We start from the raw sequence: 17477 nt of genomic DNA on the forward strand, positions 1-17477 counted from the left end.
TGCTGCCCCCACCCCCGCAAAGTAATGAATCCACCGGAGAAAAGGAATCGGAACGGGGAAAGGTGCCGCCCGGCCCCCAAGAGGAGAAACCACCCTCCCCTTGCTGCCCCCACCCTAACAAAGAAATACATCCCACGGGAAAAAATGCATTCAAATGCGGGCGAAGGAGCCGCCCAGCCCCCGGGGAAGGAGCCCGGGGGGAGCACTCACTCGTAACTTTTGGACTGGAAACACGTGTGCGCCCCGCCATTTTGGGACCATCTCCTGTTGTCGCTCTTGTCCTTGGGTCCATAATCTTGGGAAACACCAGACATTCTACTACCCTTCCTTGGTGCTGTGACTGCGTCCCCTCTCCGACCGCACTTAATGGAGCTCTGCTCTCCTGGTTTTTTGGGTCTTGACCTGAGAAAATCTACTATTTGTATATATATGTATAGAGAGATAACTCTAACCACTAGTATATGTAGTAGACCTTTATACTCTCTACCATTCCTATGTGACTCTTAGAGTTTATCCATTTGTATCTCTTCCTTGAGTGACTTTACAACTTGTACATTTGCATTTTTTTTCTCTTATTATCTCTTCCTTGTGTGACTTTACAACTTGTATGTTTGCAATTTTTTTCTGATTCTATTTCTTCCTTGTGTGACTTTAGAACTTGTACATTCGCAATTTTTTCTGTTTGTATCTTTTATGTAACTCATGTAATCCTAAATCCTTATGTATCGCAACTGGTTCTTATGTAAAGCGCTCTGACACTTTCGGGTAATGTTCGCGCTACACAAAATCGCATTAAATAAATAAATAAATAAAATAAATAAATAAAGCCTGGAGCTGCTTTCATAGCATGAGAGCAGCTCCAGGATTGGTTGGGGTTCCATTCCACAAGCAGGAAGGAAGTCCTTTGTTTTCCTGCTCGTGGAAGGGAGAAGTGCTGCAGTGGTCGTGCTCCAGGGGTATGGTGGTAGCTACTTTGCGGCTCACCATTTTTTATTGAAGGCAGCCGCCACTGAAAATGTGTATCATTGCATCATATTGCAGCAAATGAGCATCACAGACACATGAGGGAAGTAGTATGAATCATCTGTTCCTTTTACATCTTGCATCAATGGGCGTTGTTTGATGTTGCGCTCAAGTTCCTGGAACAACCACCCACTCCGCTTCATAAAGTCACTTGTTCTCGGTTACCTCTACTAGGTATTGGGCTCAAAGATACTGTGTGGACTGGGAACGCCAGGATCCAGGGTCCTAATGCCTCAGCGGTGTCGGGCCAGGGTTTCAGGGCTCAAGAGCAGCTTGGCAGCCCTTCTAACAAGCATTGCTAGTGTCCGTGGAGACAAATGGACCAGGTGCTGCTGGGATCTCACCGAGTCGCCAGCTACCTCCTTTTTAGCCGCGGCTTTCAAGGAGTAGCTTCGTCGAGCTTTCGATGCTTACTTTTGCCTGTGATTTGATTTTAAATTTGTAAAGCGCTCGAATGCCCAGAGGCGTCTTGGCGCTGAGGGGAGTGCGGTGCAGAATGACTAGTTCGGAGAGCACAAATGCTCTGGCAATAAATGCAGTGTCCAAGAAGTGTTATGTCTTTAGCAAAAATATGACATTAGTGTCAGGCAAATATGGTCTGTAACTTAAAACAATTCTATGCAGGATTGCTAGCGAGCCTATAATTACAGCAGAGGCAGTGCTTTAAATGGGCCGGTACTGTCCAGTATGGAGTACTGGCATTTTTTTATTTTCAGAGGGAGAGTACCGACACTTCTCAAGAGTGACGTAATACTTTTATTTGGAGAGAACTGGCACTTCTCAAGAGTGACGTAATACTTTTCATTGTAGAGTACAGGCACTTCTCAAGAGTGACGTAATACTTTTATTTGGAGAGTACTGGCACTTCTCAAGAGTGACGTAATACTTTTATTTGGAGAGTACTGGCACTTCTCAAGAGTGACGTAATACTTTTATTTGGAGAGTACTGGCACTTCTCAAGAGTGACGTAATACTTTTATTTGGAGAGTACTGGCACTTCTCAAGAGTGACGTAATACTTTTCATTGGAGAGTACCGGCACTTCTCAAGAGTGACATAATATTGAAATTGTACATATTTTCTTAGGTGGCTTTTCACCTATTTGGGATGTTCATTGTAATTTTCGTAAATTTATAGACCTTGTTATAGCAATTTCCTTCCAGATCATCAGCACCAACTGGAAAGATACTTCCAAACTATCTTATAATGCTTGGTGGAACCTACTATGCCATCATCATAGACTTGATCGTGCCTTTGCCACCACGACTACCTTACTAATCAAAAGGGACCTAATATGGCTGCCGTTAACCGATTTTCTTTCTAGAACTGTTTGAAGTTTTTGTTACCATATGATGCGCCTTTTTCTTTTGTTTCATGTATATAGAGTTGTTCTTATTGTTTTTTTTTATTCAATATAGGAGCTGTTTTCTCAGGCTTTTCCCTTCCTCTTTTCTTTATTTCTTTTTCCTCTTTCCTCTTTTTCCTCTTCTTTCCCCCCTCTTTTCTTTTCTTTTCTCCCTTAAAACAAACATCTTCTTTAAAAGCTTTTTCCCTTAGTAATGCTCATGTGCCCCCTTTGGGGTGATTCTCTTCAATGTTGTATTTTATCAATTCATTTTAATTCTGCTGACTATTTCTTCTGTACTGTTGTTTACATTGCATATTTACTTCAATAAAGCTTTTTAAACTTAAAAAAAAAGAGGGACATATATTTTATTTGGAGAGTACAGGCACTTCTCAAGAGTGAAGTAATACTTTTATTTGGAGACTACCGGCACTTCTCAAGAGTGACGTAATACTTTTATTTGGAGAGTACAGGCACTTCTCAAGAGTGACGTAATACTTTTATTTGGAGACTACCGGCACTTCTCAAGAGTGACGTAATACTTTTCATTGGAAAGTACCGGCACTTCTCAAGAGTGACGTAATACTTTTCATTGGAGAGTACCGGCACTTCTCAAGAGTGACGTAATACTTTTCATTGTAGAGTACAGGCACTTCTCAAGAGTGACGTAATACTTTTATTTGGAGAGTACAGGCACTTCTCAAGAGTGATGTAATACTTTTATTTGGAGACTACCGGCACTTCTCAAGAGTGACGTAATACTTTTCATTGGAAAGTACCGGCACTTCTCAAGAGTGATGTAATACTTTTCATTGGAGAGTACCGGCACTTCTCAAGAGTGACGTAATACTTTTATTTGGAGAGTACAGGCACTTCTCAAGAGTGACGTAATACTTTTATTTGGAGACTACCGGCACTTCTCAAGAGTGACATAATACTTTTCATTGGAGAGTAACGGCACTTCTCAGAAACAAGCAGGTTCTCTGGTACAGAGTCCCTGCACTTCTATGTTTCCACTTCAAGCACTGGGCAGAGGTAGTGGGCACCGAGCCACAGAATAACATTACTCCATGCCCACATACGGCCCAGGTGCCAACCATAGAACAGGGGTGAACCTGGACTGCTTTGGCCAGCAGTTTCGAGGTGGGCTCGGCCATGCGTACTGCAGAGTGGCATGGAGGGGCGGAGGGGCGGGGGCGCTTGGGGGTTCCTCTGCTGCGACTGTACATGTGCCCCACCATGCCAGGCGGAACAGAAACAGGGTTTGAGCACACAGGGAATTAAGGACATGGCATCTGATGATTGGCAGAGTGATGCAGCCTTTTTACAGAAAAAACGAAAATGTTTTCAAAAGGACTATTTTTGTTAGTCAGTTAAGTTTACGGAACTTAAAACTAGCCCGGCTTGCTCGCGCGCAGTCGCGTCGAAACGATTTATTTATTTTTATTTTTTATTTATGCAATTTATATAGCGCACAAATACCCGAAGGTGTCTCGGCATGCACGGGTCAAACTATGCTCTGGTCATGCCTCAGCTTAGCTGGGGCACGTGCAATGTGTCCTCTGGAGCACTTTAACTGGAGTCACGGATGACGGCAGAGCTCCTTTGTTGGCCCTCCCCCCTGCAGCAGGGCTTAATTTGTAAAAGAAAAAGTGGGCAGCACAAAGCCTTGCCCAAAAGCCCCCGGCATGCACTACTGACCGTCAGCGTGCGACACCAAGGCTGCCTCGACTGATTCCGCCACACGCCTCTTTCATCCACAGACAGACACTCCCTGCTCCTTTGTCTCACTCCTGCGGGTTCCTACTTCTTCCAGAAAAGTAAGTGCTGGTTCTCAGAAATGCATGTTGGTGGGCCCCACCGGGAAGCACTGGGTCAAATTAAGCACCGTCCTGCTCACTCTCTCTCCAATGCATCGCAGGGTGTGATAGAGTCACTGAGGCTTGCTGGTCCCACTCCACCCGGTGACGAGGTGCAGAAGGGTGTATGCCCATGCTTTGAAAGACAAACAGCCTGGGAATCACAGGTTTGGAGCCTAATTTACCCAGAAAGCATCCTATTAGCAAGGTTCCGCTACAACAAAGGGAAGTGTTGCCCTACAGCATAGCAGACCCAAGAGGACCGGGGCTGTCAGGAGAGCAGCCCAGCATAACATGCGATGGGAAGCAGGCACGACCAGAGCACACGGCAAAGACAAATCCAGATAGGATTTTACAACACCCTCACACGGAGTGAGGGTCACAGAAACATGCAGCACAATTAAGTAATTAAAAAACAAAATAGGAGCTGGAAATATGGGTGAGGCAGAGCCCCAACGCCCACTTTAACAAGCCGCCACTGATACAGAGGATGGATTGCAGCACTGGTCCTGGCGCCCGACTGGCATTTGTTTGTAATTTTTGCACCCTCAGCAGACTTCTGTACTACAGAAGGGGCAGCAGACTGTTGCCTGGGGCAACACTCCTTACACGGATAAACATTTCATGTGGGTGTAATATCACAGGGATGTTCCCCTCATTCCTAAGGGAGATGGGTCCATCCAAAGAAGGGGCTGTCTTTGCTCCTGCCCCATATTCCTGAGTGGGGTCACAGTCACAGGGGGTCTACAGAGATGCACTCTGTGTGGATTACCTAACTAGTGGGCATGATTGCTAGGCCGGTCGGTCAGGAGTCAATTCAAACCCCATCTCTGTTTTGAACCTCTACTACACCATGGGTACTCACAATCATTTTCCTGGGGGCCGCAAAGTTTGGCCTATGGTGTGAGCGAGGGCCGCCCTGGTGCCAGCAGGGGGTGTAAAGTGGGTGTAGGGGAAGCAATGTATGTATATCTACTAGCTGTCTTTAAAAATGAAGGTGTTCCTAAAGTTAGCGGCCTGGCTACTTCCTTTCCCTAACTGTAATTAACCTTTAAATAAGTGATTGCCTTATATTTTAATTTTTTTTCCATGTTAGTGCCGAGTTGAGAAAACAGCAGCTCAGTGCTGCTGCGGGCCCAGGGCCGGACTGGGAACCACAATCGGCCCCGGCAAAGTGCTCGGCCGGCCCCCCTCCCCACTTGAGGGGGTTGGAGGTGCGCCGAGCTCTTTGCCGGGGCCAGTTTTCGGCCGATTTTGGTACAGAGCCTAACAAAAACGGCCCCAGGGGCCCAAAACCGGCGCCCACCCGTGCGGCGCACCGGGGTATTGCCCGGTGCCCGCTATGGCCAGTCCGGGCCTGGTTGCGGCCCAGGGGGCCGCATGTAAAGGTCAGGAGGGCCGCATGCGGCCCGGGGGCCGTACTTTGTGTATCACTGCTCTACACTCTCTCTGGTGCTGGCAGAAACTCACAGAGTTGCACTGGAGAGGGTGCATTTTTTACAGTAATGAGTTGCATTGTCCTAGTCTGCGCCAAGTGCTCCGAATGACAGTGCGCGCGGTGAACAAAACATGAACTATAAGCAGTTTGATAGGACAGTGGGTCGCGAGCAGACAAACAATTTAATAGAGAGCAAACCATACCATTGGATCCGCAATTCTGATTGGCTGTGCAAGGCTGCATTTAGACGTGGCTTTTAACATTTGAATACCTGCGACAAGGTTTCAAGGCATGCTCTGTTGGTGCCTTGCTCTTTGCATATTCCTGTCGTTAAAATTTGCATCACGACTGACGATTTTGGGTAGGCACTTCCGCACTACACCATTGGCAGCACTTTCATAACAAGTGACGTGCGCAGGCAGGGACCAGCATTGCCATCTCTGGGTTCTGGTGACATTTACAAAGCACTCGACGTTGTGGTTCATGAAACCACCAGAATGCCTCAATGACGACACAGGACTCTAATATATGATTACCCTCTCTATATAAATATATCATTTTACAGATGTGCAGTCAGACCTCTGTACTCAAGTTTGAAACATCCCTTCACATGCAAATCCACAACTGCAGTCTTATTAGCTTTCACACCATCGCTCCCTCAAAAAATCTGCACCAAAAATGAGGAAAATCACATTCTGTAAGATGTGCAAAATTTGGTGCAAACTTTGCTCCAACATCAGAAGGTATAAGAGGGTCTTAGAGCTTGACACTTTTCAAAGAACACTGATTTTACCAAGAAGATTTAATCTGTGGATAGCCCTGAAACTGCTTAATACAAATTCCAAAATGTTGATGGCATTGCAGCCTTTCTGTGACTTTGTTAATTTTTATTCTGCCTTTTTTGGAGATGTTAACAAAAATGTGCATGAAGGATACATGTGAAAAGTGCAAATATATCTGCCCTTGCTCGAGAACTCCACAAACAAAAATGGTTAGCCAATCGTGGAGTTACGGCGGGGCATTAAATGCGAAGGCACCATGAAGCTTTGGTTACCGCAGCCACAGGCCCCATGACGGGTCTTAAGAGTAAATGGGAAAGAGCGATAGAAAGGGAATTTACGGATGGTGAATGGGGTAAGGTATTGAGATCTCATAAGAAAATCTTGAGGAACACTAGACTCAAATATACGCAATATAATTATATACACATGGTATATGACGCCTCATAGATTAAATGACATATATGGTGGTGCGCTTATGTAGATGCTGGCTTCATCCGTAGCGATACGAAAGGGGATGATGGACGGAGCGTTTGAGCAAATCAAACACTCACACCCAGTCAACTGATCTGGGTTTTATCCATCACCGTTCTTTAGCCCACTCCACCTCCCCAGTTCAGACATGTCCATATGCAAATCAGTCTGACCCTGTGCCTCATGGGAACAGTCCAGCCCGAACTGCCAAGCCATGCCTTCCCTGGACCGGAAACAAGCTTCCTAGGACCGGTTTCTGGCATTTCAGCCGTCTTCAGCCAGGCTTGCTTGATTCCAGTGGCAAAGTGAGCAAGGGACTCACGTCTGAGCATACCCCGCCAACTTATGGCGAACAAAGCGGTACAAAAGGGGGTGGTGATGGACGGAGCATCTGAATCAATCAAACACTCACACCCAGTCAACAGATCTGGGTTTAATCCGTCACCGTTCTTTAGCCCACTCTGCCACCCCAGTTCAGACATGGCCATATGCAAATCAGTCTGACCCTATGCCTCATGGGAACAGTCCAGCCCGAACTGCCAAGCCATGCCTTCCCTGGACCGGAAACAAGCATCCTGGGACCGGTTTCTGGCTAACAGCTGTCATCAGCTAGGCTATCTTGAATCCAGTGGTAGAGTGAGCAAGGGACCGTATGACATTGAGTTGTGGTGTAGTGCGTCTTTACTGGGAGGGAGTTCTGGCCAAGATTAGGGGTGCATTGGGGAGGTACCTGGCACTGTCCTTAGAGGCCAGTCTGTTGGGGCTATTCCCACGTCCTCCGAAGCAGAAAGTAGGGAATCGGTTTATAGACCTGGCCCTGGCCTTGGGCCTGGCTAAGAGGAGGATTGCACTGGTGTGGAGATCTGCAGCTGGAACAGTGAGGTTATTAGCTGGGCAGGAGCAGAGGGTGGAGCCTTGAGCTGGGAGGAGTCGAGGGGTATCCGGAGACGGCTGGTTGCAGATTCATGGACAGAGGTGCTGGCGAACTGGGAGTACCCGGAGCAGGGACGCAGTGCCGGTGGGGAGGAAGTGAGTGATAACGAAGGATTCAGGCGTGTTTGCATGGGTGGGCCAAGCTGAAGTGGCTCTGATGGTGCATGTCCCACCTCCCTGTGAGGATGGATGACACTGGAGTTGAGTGGGCGGTGGGTTTGGGTTTGGGGCTGGTGGTGTGGGGTTTACCCCCCTCCCTCCTTCCCTTTCCCCCACAAAAAACCAACACAAGTGAGGAACGACATACTTGACAAAACTGTTAACCTCAGGACTACCCCATTGAATATAATTGCACCCTTGTCCCCTCTTGGCAAGCAGAGTTTCTTTGGTTTCTCATTATTTGTTTGATGTTTTCTTTGGTTAGTTGTTCATATTATTGGATTATATGATTACGCCTCATTGGTTGTGTGTACAATTGCTGGATACACTGTCCGATCCAGGTTCGGAACTGGAGCTGCCCCTGAGGCAGGGCGAGGAAGCAGAGTTAGGCAGTGGCCAGCTAGTTAGTTACTGGGGTGGCGAGCTAGTGGCGCTCAAGTTTGAGTACTCGCCAGGCTCCAATTTGCGCTCAATGCTGATACGTCCTACCCCAGGATTATAATTGAAGTGTATATTACCCTGCCTAGTGTAATGATTGAGTCGCATATTGAAAATTTGTTGGTGCAAATGTTTTACAGTGTAATTGTGGAAACAAAAAACATAAAATGTTAATAAAGATATGTAAAAAAAAAAACAACAACCGTGGAGTTCGAAATAAAATGTAATAAAAATAAGCATGTGCACAATCTATGTTCATGTGCAGTGGACACTCACTGGCAAACTCTGCCAACGTTCATGCACGTTGTGTCGAATATATGTATTTATATATGCAGATCTAGCTTTCTGCCAAATTTGGTGTGATTCTGTTCAGCCATTTTTTCTGTATTGCTCTGTAATCTTCATTGTGGAAACGCAATGGGAGAAAAGCGTGTTTAGGGACATGTTTTTTTGTCTTCCCCCGTTCGATGGATCACCCTGAAAAATATGTTTCGGTGGGCCCCACCTGCAAGCACTGTGTCAAATTAAGCACCGTCCTGCTGCCTCTCAAAGTGCACCCTTCCGAAGCTCACTCTTTCCCAATGCATCGCAGGGTGTGACAGGGTAGATGAGGCTTGCGGATCCCACTCCACCCTGTGACGCGGTGCGAAAGGGTGGACTCCGATGCATCCTCGCTAATTGACAAACAGCTTGAGAAACACCGGCTTGGAGCCTAATCTTCCCTATGGAAACGACATGGGAGAAAAGCCCGTTTAGGGACATCCATCTTTTTTCACTGCCCCCGTTTGATGGATCACCCTCAAAATACTTCTCAAGAAGAAGCTGAGGTGGAAAAACATGTTTTTGGAAAGTTTCGTGAAGATTCGTCAAATGGAGACAAAGTTATTAGTAAAACAAAAAACAAAAAAACAAAACGCTCTTCCTATGGAAAGTCTGACCTAACTATATACTGGCGACCGCCACTGCGTAAGAAAGATAACATGATATATATATATATATATATATATATATATATATATATATATACATACATACATACACACATATACACATACATTTTACTGTTTTTAAACATTTGTAAAATTCAGTGCATACCTTACAGTGATCAGGAGTGTAGAAGTCCTGAGACTATCATCATTGATACAATAAACAAAACAAAATAACTATCAAAGCATGCTTAACCAGTTGAACGCGGCGCGAATTCCGCCGCGGTGCGGGTGATTTATGACTGGGCGTGGTTCGGACAGCCCCTACCGTCCTCCACACACGCCCACTGTGACGTCGGATGGCCGGGGGCCGTCTGACATGTGCAAAGGGTTAATGATATATCTCTCATCCAGACACCAGGAAGAGATTGTAACAAAGACATCCTAGCCTTAGCAGGCCAGGGGGTAAAAAGGGTTTAGGAAAAAATACAGCATCTTGCTTAGGGCCAGGAGATGTATTTCTGGCCTCAAAATGCCCCACTGTCCTAATGGCAAGGGACGGGAAACTGCCTGGACGCCGGAGGCAGTTTCTCTGGGTGTCAGAGAAATCAACAGAAAAAACTGGCCCATCTGGCCATAAAACAGGGCCACAAACTGCTAAACCCAAGAAACGGCACACACACTGATCTCTGAGACCAGCCCATCGGGCACTGCCCGACTGCCCTACAGGCCAGTCCGACCCTGGTGCAAGAGGACAGGGACTGCCGCCCGCTGCCCCTCTGGCACACTCTGACGGTAAGTCACGTAAAGACCAATGTTAAAGCCACGTTTGGTGCAATTCCATTCAGCAGTTTTGCTCTAGCCAAGTTCTACAGTGAATTAAAATGTAAAATTATTCTTTTAGAACACCCCAAAGTATTTGGACTCATGCTGTCAAAGGCATCAATTAGGCTAGTGGTATTAGACTAGGTATTGGCGCCACAAGGGAAAGTTCACCTGGGATTTATTGATAGGTCTTTTGTAATAGGTTACGGTGCTACAAGGAGAAGAGAACCACTTTCCTCTTCTAGTTCGGCAGAGCCTTCGAATAGATAGATACTCCTTAGCACTCGTTTTCAGTTAAAGTTTCCACAGTGTACAAGTGATTCCACCATACATCATTCATTCATTCACAAAAAATTGCATTTCCTCTTAGTCAGGGTTGTGGTTGGTGTTGTTTTATTTCTGGAGACGTCACAGCCGACACGTGTTTCGTCGTTATGGGATTGTAACCCACGACTTTCTCTAGGCTATTCTCCGAGATGTTTTTCTTTGTTATCTGAGGTGATATTTCCAACCCTCAAAGGGGTTCTGTTCGGGGACTCAATACGTAGAATATACGTTCTTTTATTCTTGTAACCGGAGTTTCGGTTATTTGTTCAAACAGCTTTCCGCTGGATACTTCGTGTTAGAAGTTCCGTCCCCGCTGCCGTTTCCATGTAGCTACGTGACGTCTCCAGAAATAAAACAACACCAACCACAACCCTGACTAAGAGGAAATGCAATTTTTTGTGAATGAATGAATGAATGATGTATGGTGGAATCACTTGTACACTGTGGAAACTTTAACTGAAAACGAGTGCTAAGGAGTATCTATCTGTCAAAGGCATCAAACATATTAGCAAATCAGAAAAAATCAATTTCCCATGGATGTCTCAACTTAGACATAACTGCAGAGTTATTATTGTTGCCTTTTCTGCAAGAAAAATGTATATTATATATACATATTTATAATACCCTAAGAAAGGTCCATAGTCCCAAATTGGTCGCTTAGCAGCTCCAGGGCAGTTAATAATTTCCCTCTATATCCCCATGGAAGTGGATTGTGGGTAGATAAACGGGGCAGGTGGGGCTAAAAGCATCCAACAGCCCAAAAAAACCCACAAGGCTATATAATAAGAAAAATGGCAGTGGACCAAGAAAAATGGCCGCACCTAAGCCGTTATCTCCCATAATGTTTGTCTGTGGTTCAAACAACGTACTTTCCACTGTTTGCACTCCCTGTAAACACCCTCTGCCAGCGGTGCCACCCTATGCGAGCGAGAATCGATAAATATGAAAAACAGAGGAGTATGACGTTCACAACAAATCTCAAAGATCAAAAAGTGTTTTCACAGAACTGAGCAATCAATAAAGACATTTTTCTTCCTATTATTTTTTTCTTAAGGTTGCTTCATATGTACACAGCAAAAACCAGTCAACGCGTTTCGTCCATATATACAGGACTTCTTCAGGGCACAAAAGAAGTGGAGAAATCTAATGTGTAATCCACTCTTGCAACAAGTTATTTGAATCTATTTCAACTGCCGATCAGGTGTAAGTCTTCCTAGAACATTCCATTAAAGTGTTTAAAGAATTAATAACATCTCCTCCACCCCTTAGTCTAAAATCCATGTGTAACACATGTTTCAAATGGATGGAACTAGGGCAGGTCCGCCCATCATCAAGCACATCAATTGGGGCCAAGCAGAAAACAGAGAAACCCCTCTCCCCCGTTGGGTGCCACAAGACTACGTTATTAACACAACACCAGCAACACAACACCGCCAGAATACAATGCAGCAACTTCATAACCACCACAACACAGGTCCTCCCCTGCCACCCTGACCATCACAAAGTCTGTTTTTTCTGACTCTAGGTGCTTTAAAAATACATACAATGCATGCATGTGAATTACACTTTGAGCTCCAATCTTTGGTACATAGCGGCGCACACGTATAGAACCAAAGCGGTCACAGCGCTTATATACACCAAAGTCATACATATGTACTTCAGATCTCTTCCATAGGCCCTACTATATACGTACAGATATAAACAGTGAAAATAAAAGTAAATATAACAATCTTTAATAAAAATGATATGTGAAGGAATACTCCCAAAATGGCATGTCTCAAACGTACGTTGTAATTGTGGTTACACTGATGAATGGGAAACAAACAGAATGGCTTCTAGGCGCTTTGGGTAATGTTCAGGAAATGTATTCTTTAGCTCTCCAAGAGAAATTCAAGAAAAAAAAACATACCATCCAAACTGTCTTGAATCAAATAAAAAAAAAGAAATATGTAATTTTGCTCTTGCGAAACCTGCGCCCCAACCCCAATCTGCAAGCCTCGGGTACTTTTAAATACCCTCGACTTTCTTTCAGTGTACCCCCTGCTCGGTTGCCCCTTCTCTATGTTTGATCCGTTGCTAACTGCTCACGGTAAAGCGCCAGGAAGCCTCCCGCAAGGGGGGGTGGGTGCAGAATTGCACAATAAAACTATGCTGGCAGGGAGGGAGTGAGTTCGGTGTCAGCTGGGCAGCATTGAAGCCAAGACCTGTCTGTGCCAGCCTCTCCAACTACTTTCCAGGAAAGACCCACCCCACCCTGGCAGGGGATTGGGAGCAGTGATGTGACTCCTGTTCAACGATTTGACGTTCTGCCCCGGATAGCGCCAAGAAGGTGGTTTGTTGAAATAGGTTTGCAGTCTGTGCAGCAAAGAAAATTAACATATAGAACGCATGGGAAGAGGCACACGCTGGCAGAAAAGAGCGTGGGGGTAGTGAGAAGATTTGCAAACCTCAAAAAGCAAATATAACCCCCTATGGGCGCTTCTGTGTTCAACAGAATAGTTCATGATATACCTAGAACTGAAACATTGTTTCCAACAGTGCAGATTATGGCAGTCAAGGGAGCAAAAGCAACAGGTGAAAATCTGCTCTGTCCAAGATCACACCGTTCTGACAGGTGGGGAAGCCGGGATTCAACATAAACTCTCTACTACTTCCAAGGCATGGAATTTAGGCGCCACATCGCGTATCTTGGGAAGATCCGCCATTAACGCTACCGTGAACCACTCCAGACCCGGCTTCCGATTTTAACTCCGTGAGGGTGATATTTCGCAACAGAGGTTGTGGAAGGCGTCAGCCTGCTGCACCATAAATGCCACAACAATTGGTGACAAGTAAAAAAAAAAAAACTTTTAAAAATGGACAAGAATTCCCAGTTATTCTTCTATTGCTCTCTTTGGCGCAGACATGTTTCGACATCTATCAGCCGTGTGTTTTTTTTTTTATCCCATTCAGGGAATTGTGTGCGTTTTGTACTCCACTAACACAGGCGTAGGACTACAACTCCCAGAATGCAAAGTGTAAATGAGCACTCACATTTGCCCCGCAGAGCAGGCAATGAAAGGGGTGGGTCTGGTTGAAAACAGTGCCAGGGCTGGCGGGATGCGGACCCCTAAGTGGGACAGAACAGGGCTTTTTAGGGGCAGAGTGGTGCTACGCCGGCCACAGGAAGGGTCATAATTCTGAATTAAAGGTTATAATCCGGGTCTGGGGTCACGCCTGCCCCTACCTGTCTGACCCCTTGGACACCCTAACACCTCTGCGTAAAGTCCCCGGACCCAGTTTGTCCCCCGACTCTCCAGCGCCCCCCGGGTCTTACTTTTGTGCTGCACGCGGATGGCAGGCGAGGGCACCCCCGAGGCCAGCTCCAGGGCGAGCGGTACCCAGCGCTGGAAGAAGGCGATGCCCAGGAGCGCCCCCATCAGCAGGCCCAGGGCCGTCAGGTACCTCCTGCGGCGGCTCATGGCGCCCCCTCCGACGCACGGTGTGCTCCTCTGCAGCTCCGGCCGGGACTGTGGGCGAGGCCGCCTCCCGCCCTCCCCTACACCTGCCCGGGGACAGTGGGAGTGGTGCTCCGGTGCAAAGGTTGAGTCATGGGGCCGGCTCGGGCGGGCGGGCCGGCTCGACGGCTCCTCCAGAGCCGGAGGGGAGGCCTCCTCCCACCGGGGGCCCTGGATGGAGGCGAGGGGCCCCGAGCGCCTCAAGCATCGCACCGCTGCGGGGCTGCAAGTCACAGGGCTAGCGGCTAGAAGCTGGGGAGCCGGGCTCGAGTCTCGGCAGGGACCCTCAACACCCTGTGATTCTGGGCAATTCACTCCATGATCGCCCCGAGTTTAACATAAACATGTGTCCATCTGTAACAGTAACTGGCGCTCTTGAGAAGCGCCGGCCGAGTTCGCACTATATGAAACCGAAAAACAAAGGGGCAGATTTACGAGTTCTGGCGCATCTCTGCAAATCAGCAGGAATGCGCCAGAACAGATGCGACACGCAATTCCTTCCCTGCGCCACCACAAATGCGTTGCTTTTACAATGCGGCGCACCGCGGCGCATTGCTGGAGTCGTGACGCGGCCCCAGCAATGCTCAGGGGCGCCCCATGCCTAACATGCTGCGTCACTCCTTATGCATGCGTCAAAACCCTGCGTCTGCTTGAAGCAGGGTTTTGACGCAGCATGGACGTAAAAGTGACTCAGTGAAATCTTGTAGATTTCACGGCGTCACTTTTACGAGGCGTTCCTGCGACGGAGCGCCCACATGTAACCCGATGCAGGTTTCATGTGGCGCAGGGCTTTACAAAGTGACGCCTCTCCCTAAATGCGTCACGTTGTAAATAAGGCGCAACGTGGCGCACGTTTTACGCTGCCGTTGCATCACAGAAGTGACGCAAAGGCGGCGTAAATGTGGCACATGTAAATCTACCCTAAAGTTTTCATAGCACCCCCAACTCCTACGATGCTGGATACCAGGTCTGTAGGAGACCCTGAAAAGATCTTCTTGGATTCACTTCCTGCAACTTTATTCCACCCCCTCCACTTCCCGTCTCTTTATCTCATGAACACCGAGGCTGCCTGGTCTTGATTCCACCTCATGCCTCTTTCTTCCACCCCCTACACTTCCTGTTTCTTTATCTCATGAATACTGAGGCTGCCTGGTCTTGATTCCACCTCACGCCCCTTTCTTCCATCCCTACACTTCCTGTCTCTTTATCTCATGAATACCGAGGCTGCCTGGTCTTGATTCCACCTCATGCCTCTTTCTTCCACCCTACACTTCCTGTCTCTTTATCTCATGAACACCGAGGCTGCCTGGTCTTGATTCCACCTCACGCCCCTTTCTTCCATCCCTACACTTCCTGTCTCTTTATCTCATGAATACCGAGGCTGCCTGGTCTTGATTCCACCTCACGCCCCTTTCTTCCATCCCTACACTTCCTGTCTCTTTATCTCATGAATACCGAGGCTGCCTGGTCTTGATTCCACCTCACGCCCCTTTCTTCCATCCCTACACTTTCTGTCTCTTTATCTCATGAATACCGAGGCTGCCTGGTCTTGATTCCACCTCACGCCCCTTTCTTCCATCCCTACACTTCCTGTCTCTTTATCTCATGAATACCGAGGCTGCCTGGTCTTGATTCCACCTCACGCCCCTTTCTTCCATCCCTACACTTCCTGTCTCTTTATCTCATGAATACCTAGGCTGCCTGGTCTTGATTCCACCTCAAGCCTCTTTCTTCCACCCCCTACACTTCCTGTCTCTTTATCTCATGAATACCGAGGCTGCCTGGTCTTTATTCCACCTCACGCCTCTTTCTTCCACCCCCTACACTTTCTGTCTCTTTATCTCATGAACACCGAGGCTGCCTGGTCTTGATTCCACCTCACGCCTCTTTCTTCCACCGCCCTCCACTTCCTGTCTCTTTATCTCATGAATACCGAGGCTGCCTGGTCTTGATTCCACCTCATGCCTCTTTCTTCCACCACCCTACACTTCCTGTCTCTTTATCTCATGAATACCGAGGCTGCCTGGTCTTGATTCCACCTCACGCCTCTTTCTTCCACCCCCTGCACTTCCTGTGTCTTTATCTCATGAACACCGAGGCTGCCTGGTCTTGATTCCACCTCATGCCTCTTTCTTCCACCACCCTACACTTCCTGTCTCTTTATCTCATGAATACCGAGGCTGCCTGGTCTTGATTCCACCTCACGCCTCTTTCTTCCACCCCCTGCACTTCCTGTGTCTTTATCTCATGAACACCGAGGCTGCCTGGTCTTGATTCCACCTCACGCCTCTTTCTTCCACCCCCTACACTTCCTGTCTCTTTATCTCATGAATACTGAGGCTGCCTGGTCTTGATTCCACCTCACGCCTCTTTCTTCCACCCCCTGCACTTCCTGTCTCTTTATCTCATGAATACCGAGGCTGCCTGGTCTTGATTCCACCTCATGCCTCTTTCTTCCACCACCCTACACTTCCTGTCTCTTTATCTCATGAATACCGAGGCTGCCTGGTCTTGATTCCACCTCACGCCTCTTTCTTCCACCCCCTCCACTTCCTGTCTCTTTATCTCATGAATACCGAGGCTGCCTGGTCTTGATTCCACCTCATGCCTCTTTCTTCCATCACCTATACTTCCTGTCTCTTTATCTCATGAATACCGAGGCTGCCTGGTCTTGATTCCACCTCACGCCTCTTTCTTCCACCCCCTCCACTTCCTGTCTCTTTATCTCATGAATACTGAGGCTGCCTGGTCTTGATTCCACCTCACGCCTCTTTCTTCCACCCCTACACTTCCTGTCTCTTTATCTCATGAACACAATAAGTACATACAATACTTATGAATACTTTTATGTGTGCCATAGGGAGTTTCATTAACAAGATGCTATTCATGACCTACAGAAAAATAATAAAAAGTACCAGCAAGTATATACATATAAGGTACAGACAGTTCTGGAACTGGAAAAAAAAGACTTTGGGAGCCCCTAAATTGGGGGCAATGCAGTGCAAATTTGGCTACACCTTTCCACGTCACAGATACATGACATGAACTTAGCATGTTTCTCATGTGGTCTAATGACATTAAAATACCAGTTGCACTTGACATTATTTCTAAAGCGCATTTACCATACGATTAGTGAATTTACTGTATTTAAGGAGATATTAATAAACCATCCTTACTTAGAAGACATGTACTCATTACAAAAGCCAAATTTGATTTATATAATGTGTGCATTAATACATTAAACGTCATTTACTGTTTAGATGTTTGAATAGAAACCATCTTGACATTAAGAAGTTGTATATATATTAGAAACAAATTAGTTTTATGTAATGTGTACACCAATGTTTCATATATGACCTTAAAATGTAGTTCCCAGACATTTGTGCACGTATACATTTAAGATTCAAGTGTGTGCCATATGTAATGAGTCTAATGTACTGACATTTTATATTTAT

At 46.8% G+C, this 17477-nt stretch overlaps 1 protein-coding gene across 1 annotated transcript in view; it reads right to left on the reverse strand.

Moving 5' to 3' along the window:
• Positions 1-14042, reverse strand: part of LOC144799874 (beta-1,4-galactosyltransferase 1-like) — a 292530-nt gene extending 278488 nt beyond the window's left edge. The window contains exon 1 of the mRNA XM_078671475.1: positions 13842-14042. Coding sequence (XP_078527601.1) covers positions 13842-13986 — 145 coding nt within the window. The 5' untranslated portion in view covers positions 13987-14042. The remainder of the gene's footprint in view (positions 1-13841) is intronic.
• Positions 14043-17477: the final 3435 nt, after the last annotated feature.

Source organism: Lissotriton helveticus, chromosome 12, assembly GCF_964261635.1.
Source record: "Lissotriton helveticus chromosome 12, aLisHel1.1, whole genome shotgun sequence".
Taxonomy (NCBI): domain Eukaryota; kingdom Metazoa; phylum Chordata; class Amphibia; order Caudata; family Salamandridae; genus Lissotriton; species Lissotriton helveticus.